The 27054-nt window shown below is 40.8% G+C and overlaps 1 protein-coding gene across 2 annotated transcripts in view; it reads left to right on the forward strand.

The window, feature by feature from the left end:
* Positions 1 to 27054, forward strand: part of AMPH (amphiphysin) — a 299854-nt gene that overhangs the window by 142505 nt on the left and 130295 nt on the right. For both annotated transcript variants that reach the window (XM_021703692.1, XM_021703694.1), the window contains exon 3: positions 8846 to 8900. In XM_021703692.1, coding sequence (XP_021559367.1) covers positions 8846 to 8900 — 55 coding nt within the window. The remainder of the gene's footprint in view (positions 1 to 8845; positions 8901 to 27054) is intronic.

Here is a 27054-nt window from a genome sequence, read left to right on the forward strand (position 1 = left end):
ATGTTCATAGCAGCAATGTCTGCAATAGCCAAACTGTGGAAAGAGCCAAGATACCCTTCAACAGATGAATGGATAAGGAAGACGTGGTCCATATATACAATGGAATATTACTCAGCCATCAGAAAGGATGAATACCCAACTTTTACATCAACATGGATGGGACTGGAGGAGATTATGCTAAGTGAAATAAGTCAAGCAGAGAAAGTCAATTATCATATGGTTTCACTTATTTGTGGAACATAAGGAATAACATGGAGGACATTAGGAGAAGGAAGGGAAAAATGAAGAGGGGGAATCGGATGGGGAGATGAACCATGAGAGATTATGCACTCTGAGAACAAAGAGGGTTTTAGAGGGGAGGTGGGTGGAGGGATGGGTTAGCCTGGTGATGGGTATTAAGGAAGGCAAGTATTGCATGGAGCACTGGGTGTTATATGAAAACAATGGATTGTGGATCACTACGTCAAAAACTAATGATGAATTGTATGGTGACTAACATAATAAAATTTTTTTTAGAAAGATTAAATGAGGTCATCTGGTTGGGTCCTAATCCAGTATGACCGGATGTCTTCATAAAGTGTAGTAGAAACAACAAGGATATATTTGTACAAAGGCCACCAGTCTGTAAGCCAAGGAGTGAGGCCTCAGGAGAAGCCAAACCTGCCAACACCTTGGTCTTGGACTTTGAGCTGCCAGAACTGTGAAGAAATAGATTTCTGTTGTTTAAGACATGCAGTTTGTTGTATTTTGTTATGGTAGCTCTAAAATACTAATACATCATAAATGGCAGTTTTAGGAATATTCTGCATGTTATAATGTGACTAGTGTAATGATTGACAGGGTACTCCCTTCTCTCTCATTAATACTTCTCATTACTAAGTTGACACAGCGGTTGCTTTTCTCATACTTCTACAGCCTGTCCAGTTTGGTAACAATGCAACATTGTAGATATCCACACCCACAGAAAGGGGCACTGAACAATAAGCCATTGTTGGGGTGGGAGTCCCATGGAGTTTCCCTTAATTAATTTCCCTTAATTTCTGGGTTGGTTTCCTCCCCACTATATTAAAATACTGTGCTCTAGGTATTAAAGCAAAGGGTGAAAAGATGTTTATATAATACTCCTAAAACACCTTATGAGTCACCTCTACACACACACACGTGCACACATGCACAGAAAAAAAATGGAACGACTTTTCGAGGATCACAGACTCAATTACGGAAGGGCAATAAAGCATATCTTCACGTTGTATCCAGCCTGCATGTGGTGACTTTAATAGTTCTAACTAGACACTTCTGTCCCCTTGTACACACAATGGGTTAGCTTTCCGTAAGACCAGAATAGAGATCTGTATGAACTCAAGTTAAGGGAATTCTATGGAAAATTTGTATATGGAATTACCAGTAGCTAGATTGTTAGTTTTGTTTTGTTGAAAGGTAAAGGATATATTAGATTTGTTTTTCAGATTATAAGTATTCTTGGAATTGCTGACAAGGGTGGTTGGAAATTGGGCCAGGAATCTGGGATAAAACTGTGGAAACTGAGATGTTCTCTGCTGTCTGTTACATGTCCCTGTACCGTCCACCCCCTACTGCCATCAGCCCAGATTTCAAAACCTATTTAGATTTCCTCTCTCTCTTATATCTTTTATTTATTTTTTTAAAAGATTTTATTTATTTATTTGACAGAGAGAGACACAGCGAGAGAGGGAACACAAGCAGGGGGAGTGGGAGAGGGAGAAGCAGGCTCCCCACGGAGCAGGGAGCCCGATGCGGGGCTCGATCCCAGGACCCTGGGATCATGACCTGAGCCGAAGGCAGATGCGTAATGACTGAGCCACCCAGGCGCCCCTCTCTTATATCTTTTACTTTAATATCTGCCAAAAGCAAATTATTTAAATGGGGAAATTTTTTTATGAAATCAGTGCTAGGTTCTTAATGGTGCCTCCTGTTAACTACAAAGAGCTCAAAGCAAGGAAACAAAAATGTAAATTTTAGAGATCCTCCTGCATTTACCTTTGAAAATCTATCATCATCCAATTTAAGTACATCTGAACTTGACATAGGGAGAGAGCTCTGTTTCTTCACAGACCAAGAGTGCCTGTAGTGTTCAGTAGCCTAACATTATCTTTGATCATAAGTGGATTCAGATTCGTCATCTATTAATCAAGGTGCTGATTATGATGGCCTTATTAAACCTCATCTCCTTGATAATCTAATTTTCTTCTAAGCTTCAAAAATGATAAATCTTATTAGCGTTGCTTTTAAGATTGAGTTAACCCATCTGAACTCTGAGAAATTGGGCCAATTTTAACTTGGTAATGTTACTTAGCCTTTTCATGAGAAAAATGTCAGGAAAGGCCAAAAATAATAATGTAACTATGGGAACTTCTATAGGCTCATGATCACAGATGAGACGACAGGAGTTACTTTGTGAAATCACAACTTTGTGACATTATATCTCTTCACACCCAACTCTTATATGTCAGTATGATTGGCTTTCTACCTGAGCATCAACTCACAGTTTCTGAGAGGCTAGTTAATGAAAATATTTCTGTAATGTGTGTGGTGTTTTCTTTCTCCTGTCCATCTTTTTCTTTTCTTTTTTTTAAGATTTTACTTATTTATTTGACAGAGACAAAGAGAGAGGGGAACACAAGCAGGGGAAGTGGGGGAGGGAGAAGCCGGCTTCCCATGGAGCAGGGAGCCCGACGCGGTACTCGATCCCAGGACCCCGAGATCATGACTCAAGCCGAAGGCAGATGCCAAATGACTGAGCCACGCAGGCCCTCCTCTTTTTCTTTTTATGACAAAAGTTACCTATAAATGTAAATGAGTTCCACTTTTGCCATATTTTAACAAGTCAACTCAAAAAGTCCTTGCTTCTTTAATAGGTAATGGATACCTATTGTTTAAGGTGTTTGGCTAGATTTGCATAACCTTACAAAAAAAATCCACTGGATTTGGTTTTGGAAGCACAGTAAGGGCTGTGATGGTACACGCCCTTGCGCAGGGGTATCATGTACATGGTGGTATGTGGGCATGCCCCTGAATTTTCAGTGATTGCTGCCCTGAGTTTAGTTCCTTAGAATTTATTAATTCATCCTATGCATTGTGTCTAAAATTCAATCAAATTAATGCCTCAATTGTGGCTTCTTTCTTCTGGGCAGAAGTAAGAGGGTTAAAGGTAAGCTAATAAAATTATACCTGTTTATGGCTCCTGAAGTTTTAGGCGTAAGTATTAATAAATATAATTATTTTTAATGCTTCAGAATTTAGCGTATCTAAACAATAAACAGTTTGGCTCATAAATGATCAAATGTCCTTCATTATAGGTAAATGCAGCCTTGTTTTTAAGCCCGATGCCTTATAGGACTTTGAGACACTTCGGAATTTCAGAGTCTGTGGTAGCTCTTCTTACCAGGGACTTTGCTCACTTTGAAGGAAACCTGTTTAAAATTCATCTGTTCACTTATCAGAGTGCAGTAGGAAACTTTGATGCAGTAATGGTCCTTTGATACTATATAGGTTAAATCTTTGTTTGAAGAATGGGGCTGTCCAAGGTGCTGAAGAGAGACGTTAAATGAATGAAATCTATCCAGGAGCCCAACGTTGTCTGGGAACTGACCCCTCTCTCCCTTGCCTCCTCCATCTACCCCAAGACATATATACAAATAATTAAGGAATTGGTTCTACTGAGGACCAATCTGATGTCAAACAATTTGGAAACACATTTAATTAAGTATAGAATGTGATTTCTTTGTATTGAGTAACACAGATATCTGAAACCTTCCATGATGCTGTGCATGCAGTGTTCTTCCTCTAACTATTTAATTAGATTTTAAGTTTCACTTTAATCCTTGAGGGAGGCTGTGGCTCTCATGAGCAGTGCTTACAGGAGGAAGGGAAGAAAGCAACAGCTTCAAGATACCACTCAGCAAGGGAATAAAGAGATTTTTTTGACTAGACGCAGTGATTCTCAGACCTTTGTAAGGTTTTAAAACCATGTATAGGGCGCCTGGGTGGCTCAGTTGGTTAAGCGACTGCCTTCGGCTCAGGTCATGATCCTGGAGTCCCGGGATCGAGTCCCGCGTCGGGCTCCCTGCTCAGCAGGGAGTCTGCTTCTCCCTCTGACCCTCCTCCCTCTCATGCTCTCTGTCTCTCATTGTCTCTCTCGCAAATAAATAAAATCTTAAAAAAAAAAAATTTAAAACCATGTATACTTTTTGCATGCCTGTTGATTTTTTATTATCTCCATGATGAAACCCAAAATGACCCTGTCTTGTTTTCCAGGACAGCTGGGAAGCAGGGAACTAGGGAGACTCTTTCCTTCTCCCTAGGCTTACAAGAGTGTGACACCCAAGGGCGTGCATGGGTAGAAGTAGCTTTAATGAGGAAGGAAAAGCAGGCCGACTCCCTTGGGCTGTGTAGGAAGAAAGTGAGTCCCAGCATTGTCTGGGCTGGAGAAGCAGCAGCTTCTGACACTGATAAATGATTCAATTGAAAAAATAAATGAAGAACCTCCAACACCAGAGCCACGTTATTATACTATATGCCAGGGCAAGGAATTTTGTAGGCGCGAATACTTCTTAGATCTTGTCCAAGGAGGAGTGTTAGTTGGCAATCAGACAACCTAATTATAATAGACTCACTTGGCCTCATGTTGCCTTAAGCCCTGAGGAGAATGTGACCACAAGTTAGGATAATAATTTCATCTTAACTTAGCGAGAACAACATAAAGAAACCGAAGGGAAAATACATAGTGTAGGTTGTGGAATTTTGGAATCTGTTTTCTGTGCAATACATAATTCAAGGCTGAATTACTGAAATGGGAATTTTCAGAGGAATAGGGAACAAATTTCAGATGCAGTGAAATCTGAGCATTGCTATAAGAATTTATTTCTAATTTAAAACCTCTTTGTGATTCACATGGAATAATGATGTTAAGAAAATTTTATTAGGCAGTAGGTTTTGCAGAAGAACTACTCTGTGGCATATTATAGATGAAAAATTTCTCTCCAGAGCCTTTTACTTTTTTGACTCAGGCAGAATTTTAGATGAAATTCAGTATGGTTATTACCAAATGATTTATGAACCTTAATAATCATGAAGGAAAATAAAGAATTTTAATAATTGGAAAAGAAGAAAGTTATTTAAATCAGCCTTTCAGTTTATCTGCTTAAATTGAACTCATCTATTTAAGCCATTATTGTCTAATTTGAACCTTCTGCCCCTCTTAGATACCTAAAAAATTTCTTCTGGGATTCTTATTTCATTTTTTAAAAATGTTTATTTCTTTCCTTGGGCTAGGGGAATGCAGTGTCTGGAGTGAAGACTGAATTTATTTCATGCTCGCTCTTGTTCGGAAAGAAAATGCAATTGTGGGATTAAGTTGATGTGCTTTATTTCTTAAATATTTGGGAAAAGAATACTCTTTCTCACTCCTTTTTTGTGATTTGCAGAAACCCTGAGCGGTCGTGGTAACTCATAACCATCAGTTGCAGCAGCAGGCTTTATATGGCTGTCTGAGGGGAAAGCCTCCTCCTGGGTGAGAAACAAGCCCTGCCTAGCTTAGGGCCTTGAACACAAAGGGTGGGAGAGCAGACCTCTGAAGTGGACAGCTGAAAACAGGGGACGTCAGTGCAGTTCTGTGTTTAATCTCTGTGTCGTTCTTCTTTGTACATCATAACAGGTGGCTTAGTGGTTATAAAAGAATGGTTTCTTCTCCATTTTTTCCCCTCCACCCTCAGTAAATTGATGTTCCAGAGAGATGCTTTAGGTGTATTTTGTGGCTCTCTGTGCCCCAGACAGACCATTAAGTACCCCCAACGTGTACACTTATCTATTTTGAGAAACGTGGCCTTAGGGGATTCAGAGCCTCCTGATTGCACCTCTTAGGGCTGTAGGCTTTAGATTGATCTGGGTCTAGATCTGTCAAGGTAAGTCACATGTCTGCGGATATTCCCTCTAAATTAAATGCCATCTCTTAGGATGCAGAATCCTGGGCCTCGCTTCTTCTCTCTTCATACTCTCCACCTCTTTCTATCACTGACCAGCACTTGGGCTTCCATTTGCTAAACCATCCACTTTGTCCTTAATCCTTCCAACTGGATTTACTTTCTGAAATGTTTCTGTCAATGCCTTTCGTGCTTTTCTGCTAATTCTATTGACTTTTTTTTCCTGTTAGATTTCAGCCTTCTCCATCTTTCAGCATTTCCAGTATTGATGATGAACCATTTTCTCAGGCCATTTAGGGCAGGGGATGCGTGGCAGCACTGCCTTAGTGGCTTTCGGCCACAGAGGTTGATTTCTCGCTCGTGAAACTATGAACGACAGCTGTGCTCCATATTCTCTCCACTCCGTGATCCGGTCCAGAGAAGCAACTCACATCTGGAGTGTCACAGGACTCAGGGTAGTGGGAAAAGAAATGGGAGGACTGCATGATGGCTCTTGGCTGCTCAGGAGTAGGGCGTGTCATTGGCCAGGGCTGATGTTGACAGGCAGGAAGTGTAATCCTCCCCCAAATCAGATCGGGTCTCCAGGGAGGCAGAGTAGATTTGACAATAATACAGCCTCCCACAGCCTTATCATTTCAGCTTAGATACTCAGAATCGGACATAGTGCCTGCCAGATCATAGATATTTAGTTATGGGGAAGATGTACTTCTTTCTTCCCCAAATGCTTTTTGTGGTGGTATTAGCAACCTCAGCCTAACTCCACCTGTTTGTTCTCTGGATCCTCTTCATCCTCTACATTTACCCAAATGTTGATTATCAGTATTTTCTATTCATTCTCCTCATCCTTTCTCTACAGTTTTCCGTTCTACGTTGATGTTTCGGAAATCCAGACTGTTCTTTTGTTTTGTTTTGTTTTGTTTTGTTTTTAATCTAGCTTGTGGCAGTTGCCTTCACATGATATTTCTGGATTGTTCAGCAAAACAAGGGAAACGTAGAGTTTTGATTTTAAACCATGTGGAGACACTATATATACTATACCATGTAAGATAATAATCTCATCCAGAAGCCCTTTTGAGGTCCAGCTATAGTCTTAAACACTCCTTTTCAGAGTTTCTTTGTATTAATCACTGTCTATCTTTAAATGTGATGAGCATTTTGTCTTTACTTTGTACCCCCAAATACTTGGAACAGTTATTGCAGAGCTAAAGGTAACCTGCTTGTAATACAATCTTTATTTCGATACTTCAGTTCCTCTACTAGATTGTAATTTACTGAAGGAAGTAGGTTATTTTTTCCCTTCATACCTAACCCCCCTTTTATTTTTGCTAAATGCTAACACATGCTTGTTGAGTAGAATGTGACTCTTATAGCTGCTATTTTATTAATTACCAAGGTGGAGTCATTCTGTGTGCTAGCTCTCTGCAAGTTTATTAAATGATTCTGCAGTTAAAATGCATATTTTAAAAATATTTTCAATTGCAGTGCCCTAGACCTACCCTTTCCGAGCCCGCTGGATTTTGTTGCTATTGTCCAAGAGGGCAGCTCTGGGCCTGAGTGCTTTCTCTGACGTCCCCCAAGAGCAGCATGAATGCCCCACCTCCCTTGCTCCCCAGTTAAGATATCTAAAGGGTATGTGACACTTTCTCCCAGAGCTCCCCTGTGGGACTGAGGCTGGGATGCCCACCCTGGTAACGTGCTTGATCATGTACCCTGCGTTGGTGCTTATCCCCTGCCTGCCTCATTTCTCTACTACTGGCAATCTAATCTTAGTCTCAGAGTTTCTAAGGCTAATCCAAACCAAAACAAAGATTTATATGTCAAAATTTACGATTTCAGAGTTTCTCTATTTTGGTGATGTCCAATATTAATATAACAAACCGCAGATGTAGTTTCAAAATTTCTAGTGGCCACATTTTATAAAGTGAAAAGAAAGAGTGAAATTCATTTTAATAATACAGTTTATTTAACGCATGATGAGAGAGCAGAAGGCTAGCTGAAGACAAAGCATAAGCTGACACCCTGCAACCTCCCCCTAGCGCCCAACTCCTAGCTGGGATATGTGTGATAATTCTTCCAGGAAGCTCCCAACTGTCTTCATGTTCTTGCTTTACTAGAGGGAAAAACAACCTTAACTTGACAATGGCAAGGCCTCTGGTACTTTGTAGGTGGTCCTCTTTAGCATATGAAAGTTCTTTTGGAAACCTCCCTTTTTCTTTACCTCCCCCAACCCCATAGTATATAATCAGTTGCTCCTCACAATCCCAGTGTAGCTCTTCCTGCCCTGTGCTTTAATAAAACCACCATTTTGCGCCAAAGATGTCTAAAGAATTCTTTCTTGGCCGTCGCCCCGGACCCCACCCCACCGAAACTCACCTATATTCCAAAACCACATCATCAGTATATCCCAATTATTACCATTTTAACATGCAATCAATATAAAACCTATTAATTAGATTTTTTGGAACTAAGTCTCTGAAATCTGGTATTTTACACTTACAGTACATCTCCATTTGGACAAGCCACGTTGCAAGCAGTCAGCCACATGTAGCTAGTAGCTACCATACCGAACCGTGATGATCAATTTCCGACTGCTGTATTCCATGCATCAAAATTTAGGGATTTGCTGGCTCTTGAGTATATAAGAGGCTGTCTGATGGGTCATAGTTTCTGTTCTCAGCAAAATCTTACTTGCCTTTACTTTTAAGCTGAATAAAATCTCTGTAAATGTTTACACTGATGGGTGCCTTGTTTAGTCTGTGTGTACATATTTATGTTCTTTCAAGAATGAGTCTCTGGTAATAATAACTCCGAGACTTATTGCCTCTCACGTGTTTCCATGCAAAATATAGACAAAATGCTTAGCATCTCTGTGTTTGTGTGTCTTTCAGGCGGAGGGTACCAGGCTTCAGCGAGAACTCCGGGGATATTTAGCAGCTATCAAAGGTAATGCGTGTGAGTCGTTTACTGCATGTTACCTTACCAAGCACAGATTGTTCTTGAAATTCATGAGTGGCGGGATTAAGTGTTAATTACAAAGCCGTATGGTTTTCTGGCAAGATGTGTACTTGAGCACAGATGCTCATTCCACCCACTCCCAAGTTCCCATTGAACTGATAATCAGAATATACAAGAAAGAAATGTCTGCTGTTATGCTGGCAACGAGGAATAAGTGCCTCCTACAGCAGAGACTTCTAGGAAGCTTTGTGAGGTAGAGCGAGCTTGAGACCTTAAGAAAAGCTGCAGCTGGTATATCCTAAGGGAGAGCATGTCCCAAGAGTAGACCACTCACAGACTCACACTTCAGCCCTCTAGCTACAAGGGGCAAGGAGTCATGGCAGAGGCAGGTGGAGGGTTATCAGAAATCAAGGACCTGGACCACCTGTGACTTATGGGGACCAGCTACACTTGCAGCCCTGCCACTGGATGGAGACTGAGAGGCCGTGACATTGGTTTCTGGCCTCAGCCAGGCAAGGCAAAGAATTGAGGTGGTGGTGGAGGGAGGAGAGGGCAGTAGGGAGGTGTGCTATTTTCCTGCCTGCTGTACCTCATACAGCTGCCTACACTGAGACGGATCCAGGTGCACCCATGGATGTGATGGATCACAAGGCAGACCTCCAGATTAGTCGGGGGGACAATGGATCGTCTGCAAGGAGTCTTGCATCAACTAGCGAAACACCCAGAAAAAAATAAGATCCTCAACCTCATTCTCTACTCCCTCCTTCTCAATTACAGATCTAGTAAAGAGTTAAATATGCATACAAAGACATGTCTTAAAGAACTAGAATAAAATACGGTAGACTTAGTCTCTAGTCTTGGGTGACAAGGTCTTTACAAGAGCAACCCAAAAGACAGACACCATAAAGGAAAAGATTGAGAGATTTAACCTCATAAATATATCAAACTTACGTATATGTTTAAAAAAATTATTTTGACAACGTATTTAATGAAAGTGAACTCCGTAAGTATGCAAAATGAATACCAGTTGATTAAAAGAAAAAATAGGTAGAACATATGAAGAAAAAATTAGCCAGAGAAGAACTGGGAGATGGGTAATAACCGTGAAAAAATAATTTCAAGTTTCAAAAAGAGTTTTCACTTCTCCTCCTGGATGGATAATCAAAGAATATTAAGTAAAATCAAAAGGGAGATACTGTCATTTTTCTTCCAAATGTTTAGAGACATTGAGATTAAAAAGACCATAATACATAGCATTGGAAAGCTGTGGGGAGCAGACCTCTTTTATTTATTTTTATTTATTTATTTATTTTATTTTAAAATTTTATTTTATTATGCTGTGTTAGTCATCACACAATTCATCATTAGTTTTTGATGTAGTGATCCACGATTCATTGTTTTCGTATGACACCCAGTGCTCCATGCAGTACGTGCCCTCCTTAATACCCATCACCGGCTAACCCATCCCCCCACGTGCCCCCAAAACCCTCAGTTTGTTTCTCAGAGTCCGTAGTCTCTCATGGTTCATCTCCCCCTCCGATTCCCCCCCTTCATTTTTCCCTTCCTTCTCCTAATGTCCTCAATGCTATTCCTTATGTTCCACAAATAAGTGAAACCATATGATAATTGACTTTCTCTGTTTCACTTATTTCACTTAGCATAATCTCCTCCAGTTCCATCCATGTTGATGTAAAAGTTAGGTATTCATTCTTTTTGATGGATGAGTAATATTCCATTGTATATATGGACCACATCTTTATCCATTCATCTGTTGAAGGGCATCTCGGCTCTTTCCACAGTTTGGCTATTGCGGACATTGCTGCTATGAACATTGGGGTGCATATGGCCCTTCTTTTCACTACATCTGTGTCTTTGGGGTAAATACCCAGGAGTGCAATTGCTAGGTCACAGGGTAGCTCGATTTTTAAATTTTTGAGGCACCTCCACACTGTTTTCCAAAGTGGCTGTACCAACTTGCATTCCCACCAACAGTGTAAGAGGGTTCCCCTTTCTCCACAACCTCTCCAACATTTGTTGTTTCTTGCCTTGTCCATTTTTGCCATTCTAACTGGTGTAAGGTGGTATCTCAATGTGGTTTTGATTTGGATTTCCCTGATGGCCAATGATGATGAACATTTTTTCATGAGTCTGTTAGTTATTTGTATGTCTTCTTTGGAGAAGTGTCTGCTCATGTCTTCTGTCCATTTTTTGACTTTATTTGTTTTTTGGGTGTTGAGTTTGAGAAGTTTTTTACAGATCTTGAATACCAGCCCTTTATCTGTAGTGTCATTTGCAAATATCTTCTCCCGTTCTGTGGGTTGCCTCTTTGTTTTGTTGATTGTTTCCTTTGCAGTGGGCAGAAGCTTTTTATCTTGATGAAGTCCCAAAAGTTCATTTTTATTTTTGTTTCACTAGCCTTTGGAGATGTATGTTGAAAGAAGTTGCTGTGGCCGATGTCGAAGAGGTTACTGCCTATGTTCTCCTCTAGGATTTTGAAGGATTCCTGTCTCACATTGAGATCTCTCATCCACTTTGAGTTTATCTTTGTGAATGGTGTTAGAGAATGGTCGAGTTTCATTCTTCTGCATGTGGCTGTCCAATTTTCCCAGCACCGTTTATTGAAGAGACTGTCTTTTTTCCATTGCATGTTTTTTCCGGCTTTGTCGAAGATTATTTGACCATAGAGTTGAGGGTCCATATCTGGGCTCTCTGTTCTGTACAATTAGTATATGTCTGTTTTTGTGCCAGTACCATGCTGTCTTGGTGATCACAGCTTTGTAATATAGCTTGAAATCGGGCAATGTGATGCCCCCAGCTTTGTTTTTCTTTTTCAACATCTCCTTGGCGATTCGGGATCTTTTCTGATTCCATACAAATTTTAGGATTGTTTGTTCCAGCACTTTGAAAAATGTCATTGGAATTTTGATTGGGATGGCACTGAAGGTATAGATTGCTCTGGGTAGCATAGACATTTTAACAATGTTTCTTCTTCCGATCCATGAGCATGGAATGTTTTTCCATCTTTTTGTGTCTTCTTCAATTTCTTTCATGAGTGTTCTGTAGTTCCTGGACTATAGATCCTTTACCTCTTTGGTTAGGTTTATTCCGAAGTATCTTATGGTTTTTGGTGCCATTGTAAATGGAATCGTTTCCCTAATTTCTCTTTCTACAGTTGCATTGTTAGTGTATAAGAAAGCAACTGATTTCTGTGCATTGATTTTGTATCCTGACACATTACTGAATTGCTGTATGAGTTCTAGTAATTTGGGGGTGGACTCTTTCGGGTTTTCCTCATAAAGTATCATGTCATGTGCAAAGAGAGAGAGTTTGACTTCTTCTTTGCCAATTTGAATACGTTTTATTTCTTTTTGTTTTCTGATTGCTGTTGCTAGGACTTATAATACTATGTTGAACAATAGTGGCGAGAGTGGGCATCGTTGTTGTGTTCCTGATCTTAAGGAAAAGGCTCTCAGGTTTTCCCCACTGAGGATGATACTTGCTGTGGGTTTTTCATATATGCATTTTATGAACTTGAGGAATATTCCCTCTATCCCCATACTCTGAAGAGTTTTAATCAGGAAAGGATGTTGTATTTTGTCATATGCTTCTTCTGCATCAATTGAGAGGACCATATGGTTCTTCTCCCTCATCTTATTAATGTGTTCTATCACATTGATTGATTTGCAAATGTTGAACCACCCTTGCATCCTGGGGATAAATCCCACTTGGTCATGGTGGATGATCCTTTTAATGTACTATTGGATCCTATTAGATAGGATTTTGTTGAGGATTTTGGAATCCATATTCATCAGGGATATCGGTCTGAAATTCTCCTTTTTGATGGGGTCTTTTCTTGGCTTGGGGATTAAGGTAATGCTGGCCTCATAGAGTGAGTCCGGAAGCTTTCCTTCTATTTTTTGAAACAGCTTCAGGAGAATAGGTATTATTTCTTCTTTGAATGTTTGGTAGAATTCCCCAGGAAATCCATCAGGCCCTGGACTCTTGTTTTTTGGGAGGTTTTTGATCACTGTTTCAATCTTGTTCCTGGTTATTGGCCTATTCAGGTTGTCAGTTTCTTCCTATCTCAGTCTTGGGAGTTTATAGGTTTCCAGGAAGGCATCCATTTTATCCAGGTTGCTTAGCTTGTTGGCATATAGTTGTTGATAATAAGTTCTAATAATTGTTTCTATTTCCTTGGTGTTAGTCGTGATCTCTCCCCTTTCATTCATAATTTGCATCCTTTCTCTTTTCTTCTGGATAAGTCTGGCCAGTGGTTTATCAATCTTATTAATTCTTTCAAAGAACCAACTTCTAGTTTCCTTGATCTGATCTACTGTGTTTCTGGTTTCTAATTCATTGATCTCTGCTCGAATCTTAATTTTCTCTTCTAATGTGTGGCGTAGGCCTTGTTTCTTGCTTTTTCTCTAGTTCTTTAAAGTGTAGAATTAGTTGGTGAATTCGGGATTTTCCTTTTTTTTTTTTTTTTGAGTGAGTTTTGGATGGCTATGTATTTCCCCCTTAGGACTGCCTTTGCTATATCCCATAGGTTTTGGACCAATGAGTTTTCATTCTCATTGGTTTCCATGAATTATTTAAGTTGTTCTTTTTTTTTATTTATTCTTTTTTATTCTTATGTTAATTCCCATACATTACATCATTAGTTTTAGATGTAGTGTTCCATGATTCATTGTTTGTGCATAACACACAGTGCTCCATACAGAATGTGCCCTCCTCAATACCCATCACCAGGCTAACCCATATTCCCACCCCCTTCCGCTCTAGAACCCCCAGCTTGTTTTTCAGAGTTCATCGTCTCTCATGGTTCGTCTACCCCTTCGATCTCCCCCCCTTCATTCTTCCCCTCCTGCTACCTCCTCCTTCTTCTTTTTTTTTTCTTACATATATTGCATTATTTGTTTCAGAGGTACAGATCTGTGATTCAACAGTCTTGCACAATTCACAGCGCTTACCAGAGCACATACCCTCCCCATTGTCTATCACCCAGTCACCCCATCCCTCCCACCCCACCCTCTACTCCAGCAACCCTCAGTTTGTTTCTGCGATTAAGAATTCCTCATATCAGTGAGGTCATATGATACATGTTTTTCTCTGTTTGATTTATTTCTCTCAACATAATACCCTCCAGTTCCATCCACATCATTGCAAATGGCAAGATCTCATTCCTTTTGATGGCTGCATAATATTCCATTGTATATATATACCACATCTTCTTTATCCATTCATCTGTCGATGGACATCTTGGCTCTTTCCACAGTTTAGCTATTGTGGACATTCTGCTATAAACATCGGGGTGCACGTACCCCTTCGGATCCCTACTTTTGTACCTTTGGGGTAAATACCCAGTAGTGCAATTGCTGGATCATAGGGTAGCTCTATTTTCAACTTTTTGAGGAATCTCCATACAGTTTTCCAGAGTGGCTGCACCAGCTTGCATTCCCACCAACAGTGTAGGAGGGTTCCCCTTTCTCCACATCCCCGCCAACATCTGTCGTTTCCTGACTTGTTAATTTTAGCCATTCTGACTGGTGTGAGGTGGTATCTCATTGAGGTTTTGATTTGGATTTCCCTGATGCCGAGCGATGTTGAGCACTTTTTCATGTGTCTTTTGGCCATTTGGATGTCTTCTTTGGAAAAATGTCTGTTCATGTCTTCTGCCCATTTCTTGATTGGATTCTTTGTTCTTTGGGTGTTGAGTTTGATGAGTTCTTTATAGATTTTGGATACCAGCCCTTCATCTGATATGTCATTAGCAAATATCTTCTGCCATTCTGTTGGTTGTCTTTTGGTTTTGTTGACTGTTTCCTTTGCTTTGAAAAAGCATTTTATCTTGATGAAGTCCCAATAGTTCATTTTTGCCCTTGCTTCCCTTGCCTTTGGCGATGTTTCTAGGAAGAAGTTGCTGCGGCTGAGGTCGAAGAGGTTGCTGTCTGTGTTCTCCTTTAGGATTTTGATGGACTCCTGTCTCACATTGAGGTCTTTCAACCATTTGGAGTCTATTTTTGTGTGTGGTATAAGGAAATGGTCCAGTTTCATTCTTCTGCATGTGGCTATCCAATTTTCCCAACACCATTTGTTGAAGAGACTGTCTTTATTCCATTGGACATTCTTTCCTGCTTTGTCAAAGATGAGTTGACCATAGAGTTGAGGGTCCATTTCTGGGCTCTCTATTCTGTTCCATTGATCTGTGTGTCTGTTTTTGTGCCAGTACCATACTGTCTTGATGATGACAGCTTTGTAATAGAGCTGGAAGTCCGGAATTGTGATGCCGCCGGCTTTGCTTTTCTTTTTCAACATTCCTCTGGCTATGCGGGGTCTTTCGTGCTTCCATACAAATTTTAGGATTATTTGTACCATTTCTTTGAAAAAAGTGGATGGTATTTTGATGGGGATTGCATTGAATGTGTAGATTGCTCTAGGTAGCATTGACATCTTCACAATATTTGTTCTTCCAACCCATGAGCATGGAACGTTTTTCCATTTCTTTGTGTCTTCCTCAGTTTCTTTCATGAGTATTTTATAGTTTTCTGAGTAAAGATCCTTTGTCTCTTTGGTTAGATTTATTCCTAGGTATCTTATGGTTTTGGGTGCAATTGTAAATGGGATCGAATTCTTAATTTCTCTTTCTCCTGTCTTGTTGTTGGTGTATAGGAATGCCACTGACTTCTGTGCACTGATTTTATATCCTGCCACTTTACTGAATTCCTGTATGAGTTCTAGCAGTTTTGGGGTGGAGTCTTTTGGGTTTTCCACATAAAGTATCATAGCATCTGCAAAGAGTGAGAGTTTGACTTCTTTGCCGATTTGGATGCCTTTTATTTCTTTTTGTTGTCTGATTGCTGTGGCTAGGACTTCCAATACTATGTTGAATAGCAGTGGTGATAGTGGACATCCTTGCTGCGTTCCTGACCTTAGGGGGAAAGCTCTCCGTTTTTCCCCATTGAGAATGATATTCACTGTAGGTTTTTCATAGATGGCTTTTATGATATTGAGGTATGTACCCTCTATGCCTATACTCTGAAGAGTTTTGATCAAGAAAGGATGCTGTACTTTGTCAAATGCTTTTTCTGCATCTATTGAGAGGATCATATGATTCTTGTTCTTTCTTTTGTCAATGTATTGTATCACATTGTTTGATTTGCGAATTTTGAACCAACCTTGTAGCCCACGGATAAATCCCACTTGGTCGTGGTGAATAATCCTTTTAATGTACTGTTGGATCCTATTGGCTAGTATTTTGGTGAGAATTTTTGCATCCATGTTCATCAGGGATATTGGTCTGTAATTCTCCTTTTTGACAGGGTCTTTGTCTGGTTTTGGGATCAAGGTAATGGTGGCCTCATAAAATGAGTTTGGAAGTTTTCCTTCCATTTCTATTTTTTGGAACAGTTTCAGAAGAATAGGTATTAATTCTTCTTGAAATGTTTGGTAGAATTCCCCTGGGAAACCATCTGGCCCTGGGCTTTTGTTTGTTGGGAGATTTTTGATGACTGCTTCAATTTCCTTAGTAGTTATAGCTGTGTTCAGGTTTTCAGTTTCTTCCTGGTTCAGTTTGGTAGTTGATACATCTCTAGGAATGCATCCATTTCTTCCAGGTTATCTAATTTGCTGGCATAGAGTTGCTCATAGTATGTTCTCATAATTGTTTGTATTTCTTTGGTGTTGGTTGTGATCTCTCCTCTTTCATTCATGATTTTATTTATTTGGGTCATTTCTCTTTTCTTTTTGGTAAGTCTGGCCAGGGGATTATCAATCTTGTTAATTCTTTCAAAAAACCAGCTCCTAGTTTCATTGTTCTGTTCTACTGTTCTTTTAGTTTCTATTTCATTGATTTCTGCTCTGATCTTTATCATTTCTCTCTCCTGCTGGGTTTAGACTTTATTTGCTGTTCTTTCTCCAGCTCCTTTAGATGTAGGGTTAGGTTGTGTACTTGAGTCCTTTCTTGTTTCTTGAGAAAGGCTTGTATTGCTATATACTTTCCTCTTAGGACTGCCTTTGCTGCATCCCAAAGATTTTGAATAGTTGTGTTTTCATTTTCATTGGTTTCCATGTATTTTTTAAATTCTTCTTTGGGGCGCCTGGGTGGCTCAGTCGTTAAGCGTCTGCCTTCGGCTCAGGTCATGATCCCGCGGTCCTGGGATCGAGCCCTGCATCGGGCTCCCTGCTCCACTGGAAGCCTGCTTCTGCCTCTCCCACTCCCCCTGCTTGTGTTCCCTCTCTGGCTATCTCTCTCTCTGTCAAATAAATAAATAAAATCTTTAAAAAAAGTTCTTCTTTAATTTCCTGGTTCACCCATTCATTCTTCAGTAGGATGCTCTTTATCTTCCATGTATTTGAGTTCTTTCCGACTTTCCTCTTGTGATTGAGTTCTAGTTTCAAAGCATTGTGGTCTGAAAATAGGCAGGGAATTATCCCAATCTTTTGGTACCGGTTGAGACCTGATTTATGACCTAGGATGTGATCTATTCTGGAGAATGTTCCACGGGGACTAGAGAAGAATGTGTATTCTGTTGCTTTGGGATGGAATGTTCTGAATATATCTGTGAAGTCCAATTGGTCCAGTGTGTCATTTAAAGTCTTTATTGCCTTGTTGATCTTTTGCTTAGACGATCTGTCCATTTCAGTGAGGGGGGTGTTAAAGTCCCCCACTATTATTGTATTGTTGTCGATGTGTTTCTTTGCTTTTGTTATTAATTGCCTTATATAATTGGCTGCTCCCATGTTAGGGGCATAGGTATTTACAATTGTTAGATCTTCTTGTTGGATAGACCCTTTAAGTAGGATATAATGTCCTTCCTCATCTCTTATTACATTTTGGTTTAAAATCTAATTTGTCTGATATAAGGATTGCCACCCCAGCTTTCTTTTGGTGTCCATTAGCATGGTAAATGGTTTTCCACCCCCTCACTTTCAATCTGGGGGCGTCTTTGGTTCTAAAATGAGTCTCTTGCAGACAGCATATCGATGGGTCTTGTTTTTTAATCCAGTCTGATAGCCTGTGTCTTTTGATTGGGGCATTTAGCCCATTTACATTCAGGGTAACTTTTGAAAGATAGGAATTTAGTGCCATTGTGTTGCCTGTAAGGTGACTGTTACTGTATATTGTCTGTGTTCCTTTCTGGTCTATGTTGCTTTTACTCTCTCTCTTTGCTTAGAGGACCCCTTTCAAGATTTCTTGTAGGGCTGGTTTTGTGTTTGCAAATTCCTTTAGTTTTTGTTTGTCCTGGAAGCTTTTTATCTCTCCTTCTATTTTCAATGACAGCCTAGCTGGATATAGTATTCTTGGCTGCATATTTTTCTCATTTAGTGCTCTGAATATATCCTGCCAGTCCTTTCTGGCCTGCCAGGTCTCTGTGGATAGGTCTGTTGCCAATCTAATGTTTCTACCCTTGGAGGTTACATTATCTCTTCTCCCGAGCTGCTTTCAGGATTTTCTCATTGTCTATGAGACTCGTAAGTTTTACTATTAGATGTCGGGGTGTTGACCCTTTTTTATTGATTTTGATGGGGTTTCTCTGTGCCTCCTGGATTTTGATGCCTGTTTCCTTCCCCAAATTAGGGAAGTTCTCTGCTATAATTTGCTCCATTATACCCTCTGCCCCCCTCTCTCTTTCTTCTTCTTCTTGGATCCCAATTATTCTAATGTTGTTTCGTCTTATGGTATCACTTATCTCTCGAAGTCTGCCCTCATGATCCAGTAGTTGTTTATCTCTCTTTTTCTCAGCTTCTTTATTTTCCATCGTTTGGTCTTCTATATCACTGATTCTCTCTTCTGCCTCATTTATCCTAGCAGTTAGCGCCCCCATTTTTGATTGCACCTCATTAATAACCTTTTTGATTTCGACTTGGTTAGATTTTAGTTCTTTTATTTCTCCAGAAAGCGTTTCTCTAATAACTTCCATATTTTTTTCAAGCCCAGCTAGTATCTTTAAAGTGATGATTCTGAACTCTAGATCTGACATCGTACTAATGTCCGTATTGAGTAGGTCCCTGACAGTCGGTACTACCTCTTGTTCTTTTCGTTGAGGTGATTTTTTCCATCTTGTCATTTTGTGCAGAGGAGAATAGATTAATGAGAGAACAAAATGCTAGCAGAGTAACAACGTCCCCAGAAAATATACTCTAAAGAAATCAGAAAAGACCTGAAGCAGTGGGAAAAGAAAAAGATAAAGATAAAAACAAACAAAAACAAACAAAACAAAACAACAACAACAAAAAAAACCAGAATGTGATCAAATATGATCAGGCTGGTATATAGATCAGTTCCACACACTAGATTTGGGGTGTATTTTGGTCTGTTAGAAGAAAGTGCCTCCCAAAATTTTCAAGAAAATAAAACTTATATATGTACAAAAATAAGGGTTGATATGATGAAGGGATGAAATATGACTGTACGTTGAAAATTATAAAAAGTTTTATAAAAGGAGTTGATAAGTTGTTTGAAAAAAGAAAGAAGAGGATTTAAAAAAGAAAAAAGAAAAAGGGAGAGAATGTGATCAGGCAGGGGAGTAGAAAAAACCATATACTGGAGATTTAGGGTATATTTTGATCTGTTAGAAGAAACTCTCAAAATTTTAAAGAGAGAACAACTTATATATATATGCCAAAAATATGGGTAACTACTATGAAGGGATAGAATATGACTCTAAAAATGAAAAATAAAAATGTTTTTTAAAAAAGGGATTGATAAGATGTTGTTTGAAAAAGGGAAAAAGAAAAATTAAAAAAAAAAAAAGAAATACAGTTAAAATAAAATTAACTTTGAACGACTAAAGAATCATGGTAAAAAAAGCCATGAATTCTATGTGCAGTATTCCCCTAGCGCTGGAGTTCTGCCGTTCTCATTGATCGGTAAACTTGGTCTTGGCTGTCTGTTCTCTCTGATCTTCTGGGGGAGGGGCCTGTTGCCGTGGTTCCCAAATGCCTTTGCTGGAGGCGGAATTGCCCCGCCCTTGCCTGGTCCGGGCTAAGTAATCTGCTCGGGTTGCTCTCCAGAGCTTTTGTTCCCTGCGAGCTTTCCGTACAGCTTTGGAGACAGAGAGTGAAAATGGCGGCCTCCCAATCTCCGCCCCGGAGAAGCCGAGAACTCCGGGCCCCGCTCCTCATTGTGCCCCAGAGAAAAGCAGTCAGTCACTCCCGTTTGCCCAGTCTCCGGCCGCACTCTGTGCTCACCCGGCCTGTGACCACGCATTTCTATCTCTGGCACCCGACCGCGGGTGGAGTCTCCAAACCCAGCAGATCCCTGCGGTGCACTCCCGCGCGGCTCCTCCCCAGAGGAGGAAGGTGAGTCTCCCTAGATCTGCTGCTTGTTGGGTCCCTGCTGGAGGAGCAGTGGCCCGACTGTGCTGCGGATCACGGTTTATGGCAACCCCGACCTGAGAGCCCGCACCTGGGCTCTGCCTGTGCAGCTGGCTTCCCTGCTCCGTTACCTGGGAGCTCTGCCACACTCAGGCACCCCCTGTCTTTCTGTGACCCGTGGGTCCTGAGACCACACTGTCCCGGAGGGTTCCACCCCCCGCTTAGCCACCAGAGTGACATCCCTCAGTGGAGCAGACTTTTAAAAGTTCCGATTTTGTGCTCTGTGGTTCTATCACTTGCCAGAAGCGGCCGCCAGAGGCCCCTCCCCCGCCGTCTATCCTCCCGAATATCGCCTCGGATTCACTTCTCCGCACATCCTACCTTCCAGAAAGTGGTCGCTTTTCTGATGAGAGAGTTGTTGCTATTCTTTCCTTCGATCTCCTGTTGAGTTTGTAGGTGTTCAGAATGGTTTGATCCCTATCCAGCTGAATTCCTGAGAGGAGACGAAATCCATGTCTCCTACTCCTTCGCCATCCTGCTCCGCCCCCTAAGTTTTTCTTTGATTTCCTGGTTGACCCAGACATTCTTGAGCAGAGTGTTCTTTAGCTTCCAAGTGTTTGAATTTCTTCTAAATATTTTCTTGTGATTGAGTTCCAGTTTTAAAGCATTATGGTCTGAGAATATGCAGGGAATAATCTCAATCTTTTGGTATCAGTTGAGACCTGATTTGTGACCCATTATGTGGTCTGTTCTGGAGAAAGTTCCATGTGTGCTGGAGAAGAATGAATATTCTGTTGTTTTAGTTTGGAATGTTCTGTATATATCTATGAGGTCCATCTGGTCCAGTGTATCATTCAAAGCTCTTGTTTCTTTGTTGATTTTCTGCTTAGATGATCTGTCTGTTCCTGAGAGTGGAGTATTGAGGTCTCCTACAATTAATGTATTGTTATCAATATGACTCTTTATTTTGGTTAACAATTGGCTTTTGTAGATGGCTACTTCCATGTTGGGGGTGTAGATATTTACAATTGTTAGATCTTCTTGTTGGATAGACCCTTTAAGAATGATATAGTGTTCTTCTGTGTCTCTTATTACAGACTTTAGTTTAAAATCTAATTTGTCTGATACAAGAATTACTACCCCAGCTCTCTTTTGGGGTCCACTGGCATGGAAGATGGATCTCCATCCCTTTACTTTCAGTCTGGATATACCTTTAGGTTCAAAATGAGTCTCTTGTAGGCAGCATATGGATGGGTCCTGTCTTTTTATCCAATCTGCAACCCTGTGCCGTTTTATGGGAGCATTTAGGCTGTTCATGTTGAGAGTGATTATTGAAAGATATGAATTAATTGTCATCACGTTGCCTGTGAAGACCTAGTTTTTATAGATTGTCCCTGTAAATTTCTTTTCTATATAATTTTTGGGGGTCTTTCCCCTTTTATAGAACCCCCCTTAATATTTCTTGCAGGGCTGGCTTAGTGGTCACATATTCTTTCAGTTTCTACTGATCTTGGAAGCTCTGCATTTCTCCATCCATTCTAAATGACAGCCTTGCTGGATAAAGTATTCTTGGCTGCATGCCTTGTCAGCCCTTTCTGGCTTGCCAGGTCTCTGTCGATAGGTTTGACATTATTCTGATGTTCCCCTCTCTCTACTTAAGGAATTTCTTCCACCTAACTGCCCTTAAGATTTTTTCCTTGTTTCTAAGAATTGCAAGTTTTACTGTTACATGCCAGGGTGTTGGCCTGTTTTCCTTGATCTTGGGAGGGGTCCTCTCTGCCTCTAGGATGCGAATGTTTGTTTCATTCTCCAGATTAGGGAAGTTCTCAGCTACGATTTGCTCTAATATATCTTCTCTCTCTCTCCACCCCTCAGGGATTCCAATAATTCTGACATTGGAACACTTCATGGTGTCATTTTTTAATTTGATTCTGTTTTCATGGATTCTGAGTTGTTTTTCCCTGGCCTCCTCTTTTCCCTTTTTTTCTACTAAATGGTCTTCCAGGTCACTAATTCGTTCTTCTGCCTCACTTACCCTAGCTGTTAGATTATCTAGATTAGATTGGATCTCATTGATAGCATTTTTAAGTTCTGCCAATTCAGCTTTCATTTCGGCCCTTAGAGACTCTATGTTGCCATTAATTGATTTCTCCATTCTAGCTATTGTCTTCACAATTGCTAGCCTGAATTCCATCTCCAACATCATGGTTATATCTGCATCCATTTGTAAATCTGTAGCATAAGTCATAATCTCTAAGTCTTTTCTATTTTGGGGGTTTCTCCAACTTGTCATTCTGTTGATGGGTGGTTGAGGGAATGTATAGAGTCCAAATTATTGACCAGAACCCAAGCAGATGCACCTGTTTTCTAGGGATCTTAGGGTTGCTGGGCTCTTGTTTTCCCATCTGTCTTCAGGGGGAGGGGCCTTCCACACTGTTACTCAGGGAACCCTGTTTGGGGAGAGTTGCCCTGCCCCCCTGTGGCAGGGGATGGGCTCAGTGGGAGCCGGTTTTGGGGGGCTTTTCTTCTCTGGTGGCTTTCCACGTTTCTTCTGAGAGTCAGAGCAGATGAGACTGTTTCCAACCCTCTGCCTCAGAGCAGAGAGTTTGCAATCTGTTCTTCAGTGAGCTCTCCAGGCCACACTATCTCCGTTTCTGTCTGTGCTGCTATAAACTGCAGTCCTGGGTTGTGCGCCCCTCAGCAGTGCTCCCATTTCTCGTCTCCAGGTCGGGCCCATCTCTGCCCTTTGTGCTTCTAAAACTGCCAGCCAGCCCCAGTTCCCACGCGCAGCCCCACTGCTCCAGTTTCTGTCTGGGGGCTGGCCCTAAAGTCCTTTCCTCGCCACTACTGGTCTGCGAGTCTGTGCCCAGTCCCCAGCGCAGGAGGCTACCACTCACTGGCAGTATAGGATCCCCATGGCCAGGCTCCCTCTTGCTGCCCTTTATCCTCCGATATCTGCCCCGGGATCACAGTACCTCAAAACCAACCACCTGAGATATTCTGTTTGTAGAGATCCAGATATTACATCTCAAGCTGATTTCGTGGGTGTTCAGAGTGGTCTGGTAGATATGCAGCTCAATTCTGGGACTGTTTGGAATAGGGTCTCCTACTCCTCCACCATCTTCCCCCCCCCCCGGCCCCGCAGCAGATTCCTTTTATACACTGCTGTTAAGACAGCTTTCCTGGAAAGCAATTTGGCAAAAGCCTCTAAATGTCTATTTTTGGGGGGAGGGGGCATCCTTTTTGATACAGTAGTACCAGTTCCAAGAACTTACTCTAGCTGTTTCATTGTGGAAGTGTGGAATTGTTTCAAAGATAGTAATAAGTAATAAAATAATAATCTTAAGAATAAAAAACATTAGTCATAATAATAAAACATTAGTGAAATTGATTTTTAAACTAAATGATATTTAAGCTTGTATAGGCCAGGCATATAATTTTAATTCTTATGACAACTCTGAGGTAGGTACTCCCATCATCTTCATGTTATGGATGAAAAAGTGAGGCCCAGAGAGGTTAAATAGCTTGTTCAAGGTCATGAACTAGTAAACAGCAGTGCCAAGATACAAACTCTCGTCCACATGTCTCCTAAAACATTGCTTTTTTATAAATTGAAGTATAGTTAACATACAGTGTTATATTAGTTTCAAGTATACAATCCAGTAATTCAACAATTCGACACATTACTCAGTGCTCATCACAATAAGTGAACTCTTAATTCCCTTCATCTGATTTCCACATCCCCCCACCTACCTCTCCTCTGACAACCACCAGTTTGTTCTTTGTGTGTTAGAGTCTGTTTTTTTTTCTCTTTTTTCCCCTTTGTTCCTTTGTTTTATTTCTTGAATTCCATGTATGAGTGAAATCATATGGTATTTGTCTTTCTCTGTCTGACTTATTTCACTTAATACCCTCTAGGTCCATCCTTGTTGTGGGCTTGCTTTTTTTTTTTAATAAATATTTTTTAAGATTTTATTTATTTATTCGTCAGAGAGTGAGAGAGTGAGAGAGAGCACAAGCGGGGCGGGGAGCAATAGGCAGAGGGAGAAGCAGACTCCCCCTGAGCAGGGAGCCTGATGTGGGACTCAATCCCAGGACCCTGGGATCACAACCTGAGCCCAAGACAGATGGTTAACCAACTGAACCACCCAGGTGTCCCTGTAGCCTTGCTTTTTTTATCCACTGTCTTATCCAGCCTTTGAACTGTATGACTGTTGGTAGGGTATTGGTTTCACAAATTTGAGTTCACCTCTACAGTGGAGTAATGATAACTTACTACTATTACTTTAGAATGAGCACTTCCTGTGTGCTGGGGTGTGTGTTAAGCATAGGCATATTACCTCTTTGTAACCACCCAACACAGTTATATGATACATGACAACCTTCGTTTACATTTGTAAAGAAGTAAGGCTCAGAGAACTTTCACAAATTCATAGAGCTCATACTTCACTGTTCTAAAAAAATTAACCCTAAGTATTTATAACAGTTCAGTCAGAAACTAGAAGGCACTCTAGGTATTTCTTTTACTATTGGTTTAGGATTTGAACGCAAGATGTCATATATTATTTCAAGCACAGGATTTTTTAAAAAAGATTTAGAGAGAGAGCATGCACACGAGTGGAAGGAGGGGCAGAGGGAGAGGAAGAGAGAGAATCCTCAAGCACACTCCCCGCTAAGCATGGAGCCTGATGTGGGGCTTGATCCCAGGACCCTGAGATCATGACCTGAGCCAGTCGTCTAACTGACTGAGCCGCCCAGACGCCCCCACAGGATTTTCTTTATGTTGGCTGATTTTTTTTTTTATTCAATGTTGGCTGCCTTTTTTTTTTTTAATGTGGATAAATTTATTGAATGAAAGAGTGAATTCAGTCTCCTTCCCAAGTCTCTGTATTTTGGTCAGTTTAACATCCTTAGTAGGAAGACTTCTGTTTTAAACAAGATGGAATAATTCTTTTCCTTACTAAGGTCTAGGAGCATCCACTGAGTGAAGAGTTAGCTCCAGAGAGACACTGGTGCAGTATCAAAGTAGCCTTTAGATGGTGTAGACTGTGTCCTGCTTCCACTGCTAATGGTCACATCCCCATAGGTAGGAGAGAGGACCTGCCAGCAACTCTTCCCCAACATGTTTTGTTAACAAAACGTCCCGTGAAAGAGACCTATGTCTAAATTACTTTGGTCAAGGCTGGTTGGAATGAATTTTCCAACAGAACATAATTACTATGGGGCCCTTAATATGTTAATATAATCTCCAGAAGCCCTATGGGTGGGTGGGCAGCATTTACCAGGTATTTGATGATGGAATGCTTTTCTCTTCTCAAAGTCATACCAAGAATTAGGGTTCCTTGGAGCACAGTTTGGGTTTTGGGGAACACAAGGAAAGACAAGGGGTAGGTGTTAAATAAATCATAATTTGGATTTTCAAAGGTCTTTCATGGCCAATTTTTCTGGCTTTCACAAAAAAAGAACACTAGCTAAGTAACTGTACTGTAATACAGGCAGCATTACGGAGGAAGGAGATCTGGCCCTAGAGTGATGGCCCTTGGGTCTGGTCCCAGGGGCAGTGGTAGGAAGATCACCAAGGCCTCAGCTACCTGGGGTTCCTCATCCATCCAGGTGCTCTCAGAAGCCCTCCAAATCTCTACTACTAAGACTCTGGGAAATAAGGTCTTATGATCACTGGATGCCATTCACCTCTGTAGGTAAGTATTATTTCTGCTGATGCTTAGGCTTTGCAAGGTAGATCTTTGTTCTCGTTTATTTTAGCAGCAAATGTTGCATTGAACCCCATTTATGGGCGCAACACTGTTCGTGGAGTGGAGATGCAGAGACAAACAAGACACAGTGCCTACTCTCATGGAGCTGGCAGCAGAGATGGGGAGAAAGTTAAATAAACAAAAAAGCCAAAGATACATAGTAATACATACTTTAACAGAAGTGTGCATTATGTGCATCACAACAGAGGACAGGACCTCCCCCCCACCAAAGGACAGGAGACCAGGTTGGGCCTTCCAAGGAACTTATGCTTCAGTGGACCTAGGAAGGGAGTGTAACTTAGTTACCAGGTGATAAGATATGCTGGGGACTGTACTGCATGGAGCACTGGGTGTTATATGAAAACAATGAATCATGTATCACTACATCAAAAACTAATGATGTATGGTGACTAACATAACATAATAAAATAAAATTAAAACAAAACAAAAAAAAGATACGCTGGAGACTGAGGTTGATGTTGGAAGGACTTGCCAGGTAGAAGAAGCTACATATACAAAGGTCCAGGAGGCAGGAAGAAGCTTGGGCTCTTTAGGGAACAAGTAGATAATTGAGGGTAAGCAAGAATCTGAGATGGATGAGACGTGGAAAGGTAGGTATGCTTATGTAGCATATCATATTGGGGTTTTAGTCTGTCAGTGCAGAAGGGAGTCATTACATTACTGTAGGCAAGGGAATGGGTCACATGATCTGATTAGCATTTTAGAAAGATAGTTACTGTGGTTTTGTGGGATTCAGGCTAGAGGAGATGAAGCTGCAAGGAGACTTCTTAGAAGTCTAGTCCAGGATTTAATAATGATAGTGAAAAAGCTAACATTTATTGAGCACTTTTGTGAGAGGCACTAATGTAAGCTTTTACTGTCTCATTTCATACAATTTTAACTATGGCCGTGGCACGTACTATCATTGAAAAGTAGTGTACACTTTGGAAAACTGAAGTCTGGCATGGTTAGATAATTTGCCTAAGGTCACACAGATGACATGTGTTGGAAACCAGATTTTAACAAAGGCTGATGGATTGCAAATAATAGTTTTAATTATTATGCCACAATGC

This window comes from Neomonachus schauinslandi, chromosome 12 (genome assembly GCF_002201575.2).
Source record: "Neomonachus schauinslandi chromosome 12, ASM220157v2, whole genome shotgun sequence".
NCBI lineage: Eukaryota > Metazoa > Chordata > Mammalia > Carnivora > Phocidae > Neomonachus > Neomonachus schauinslandi.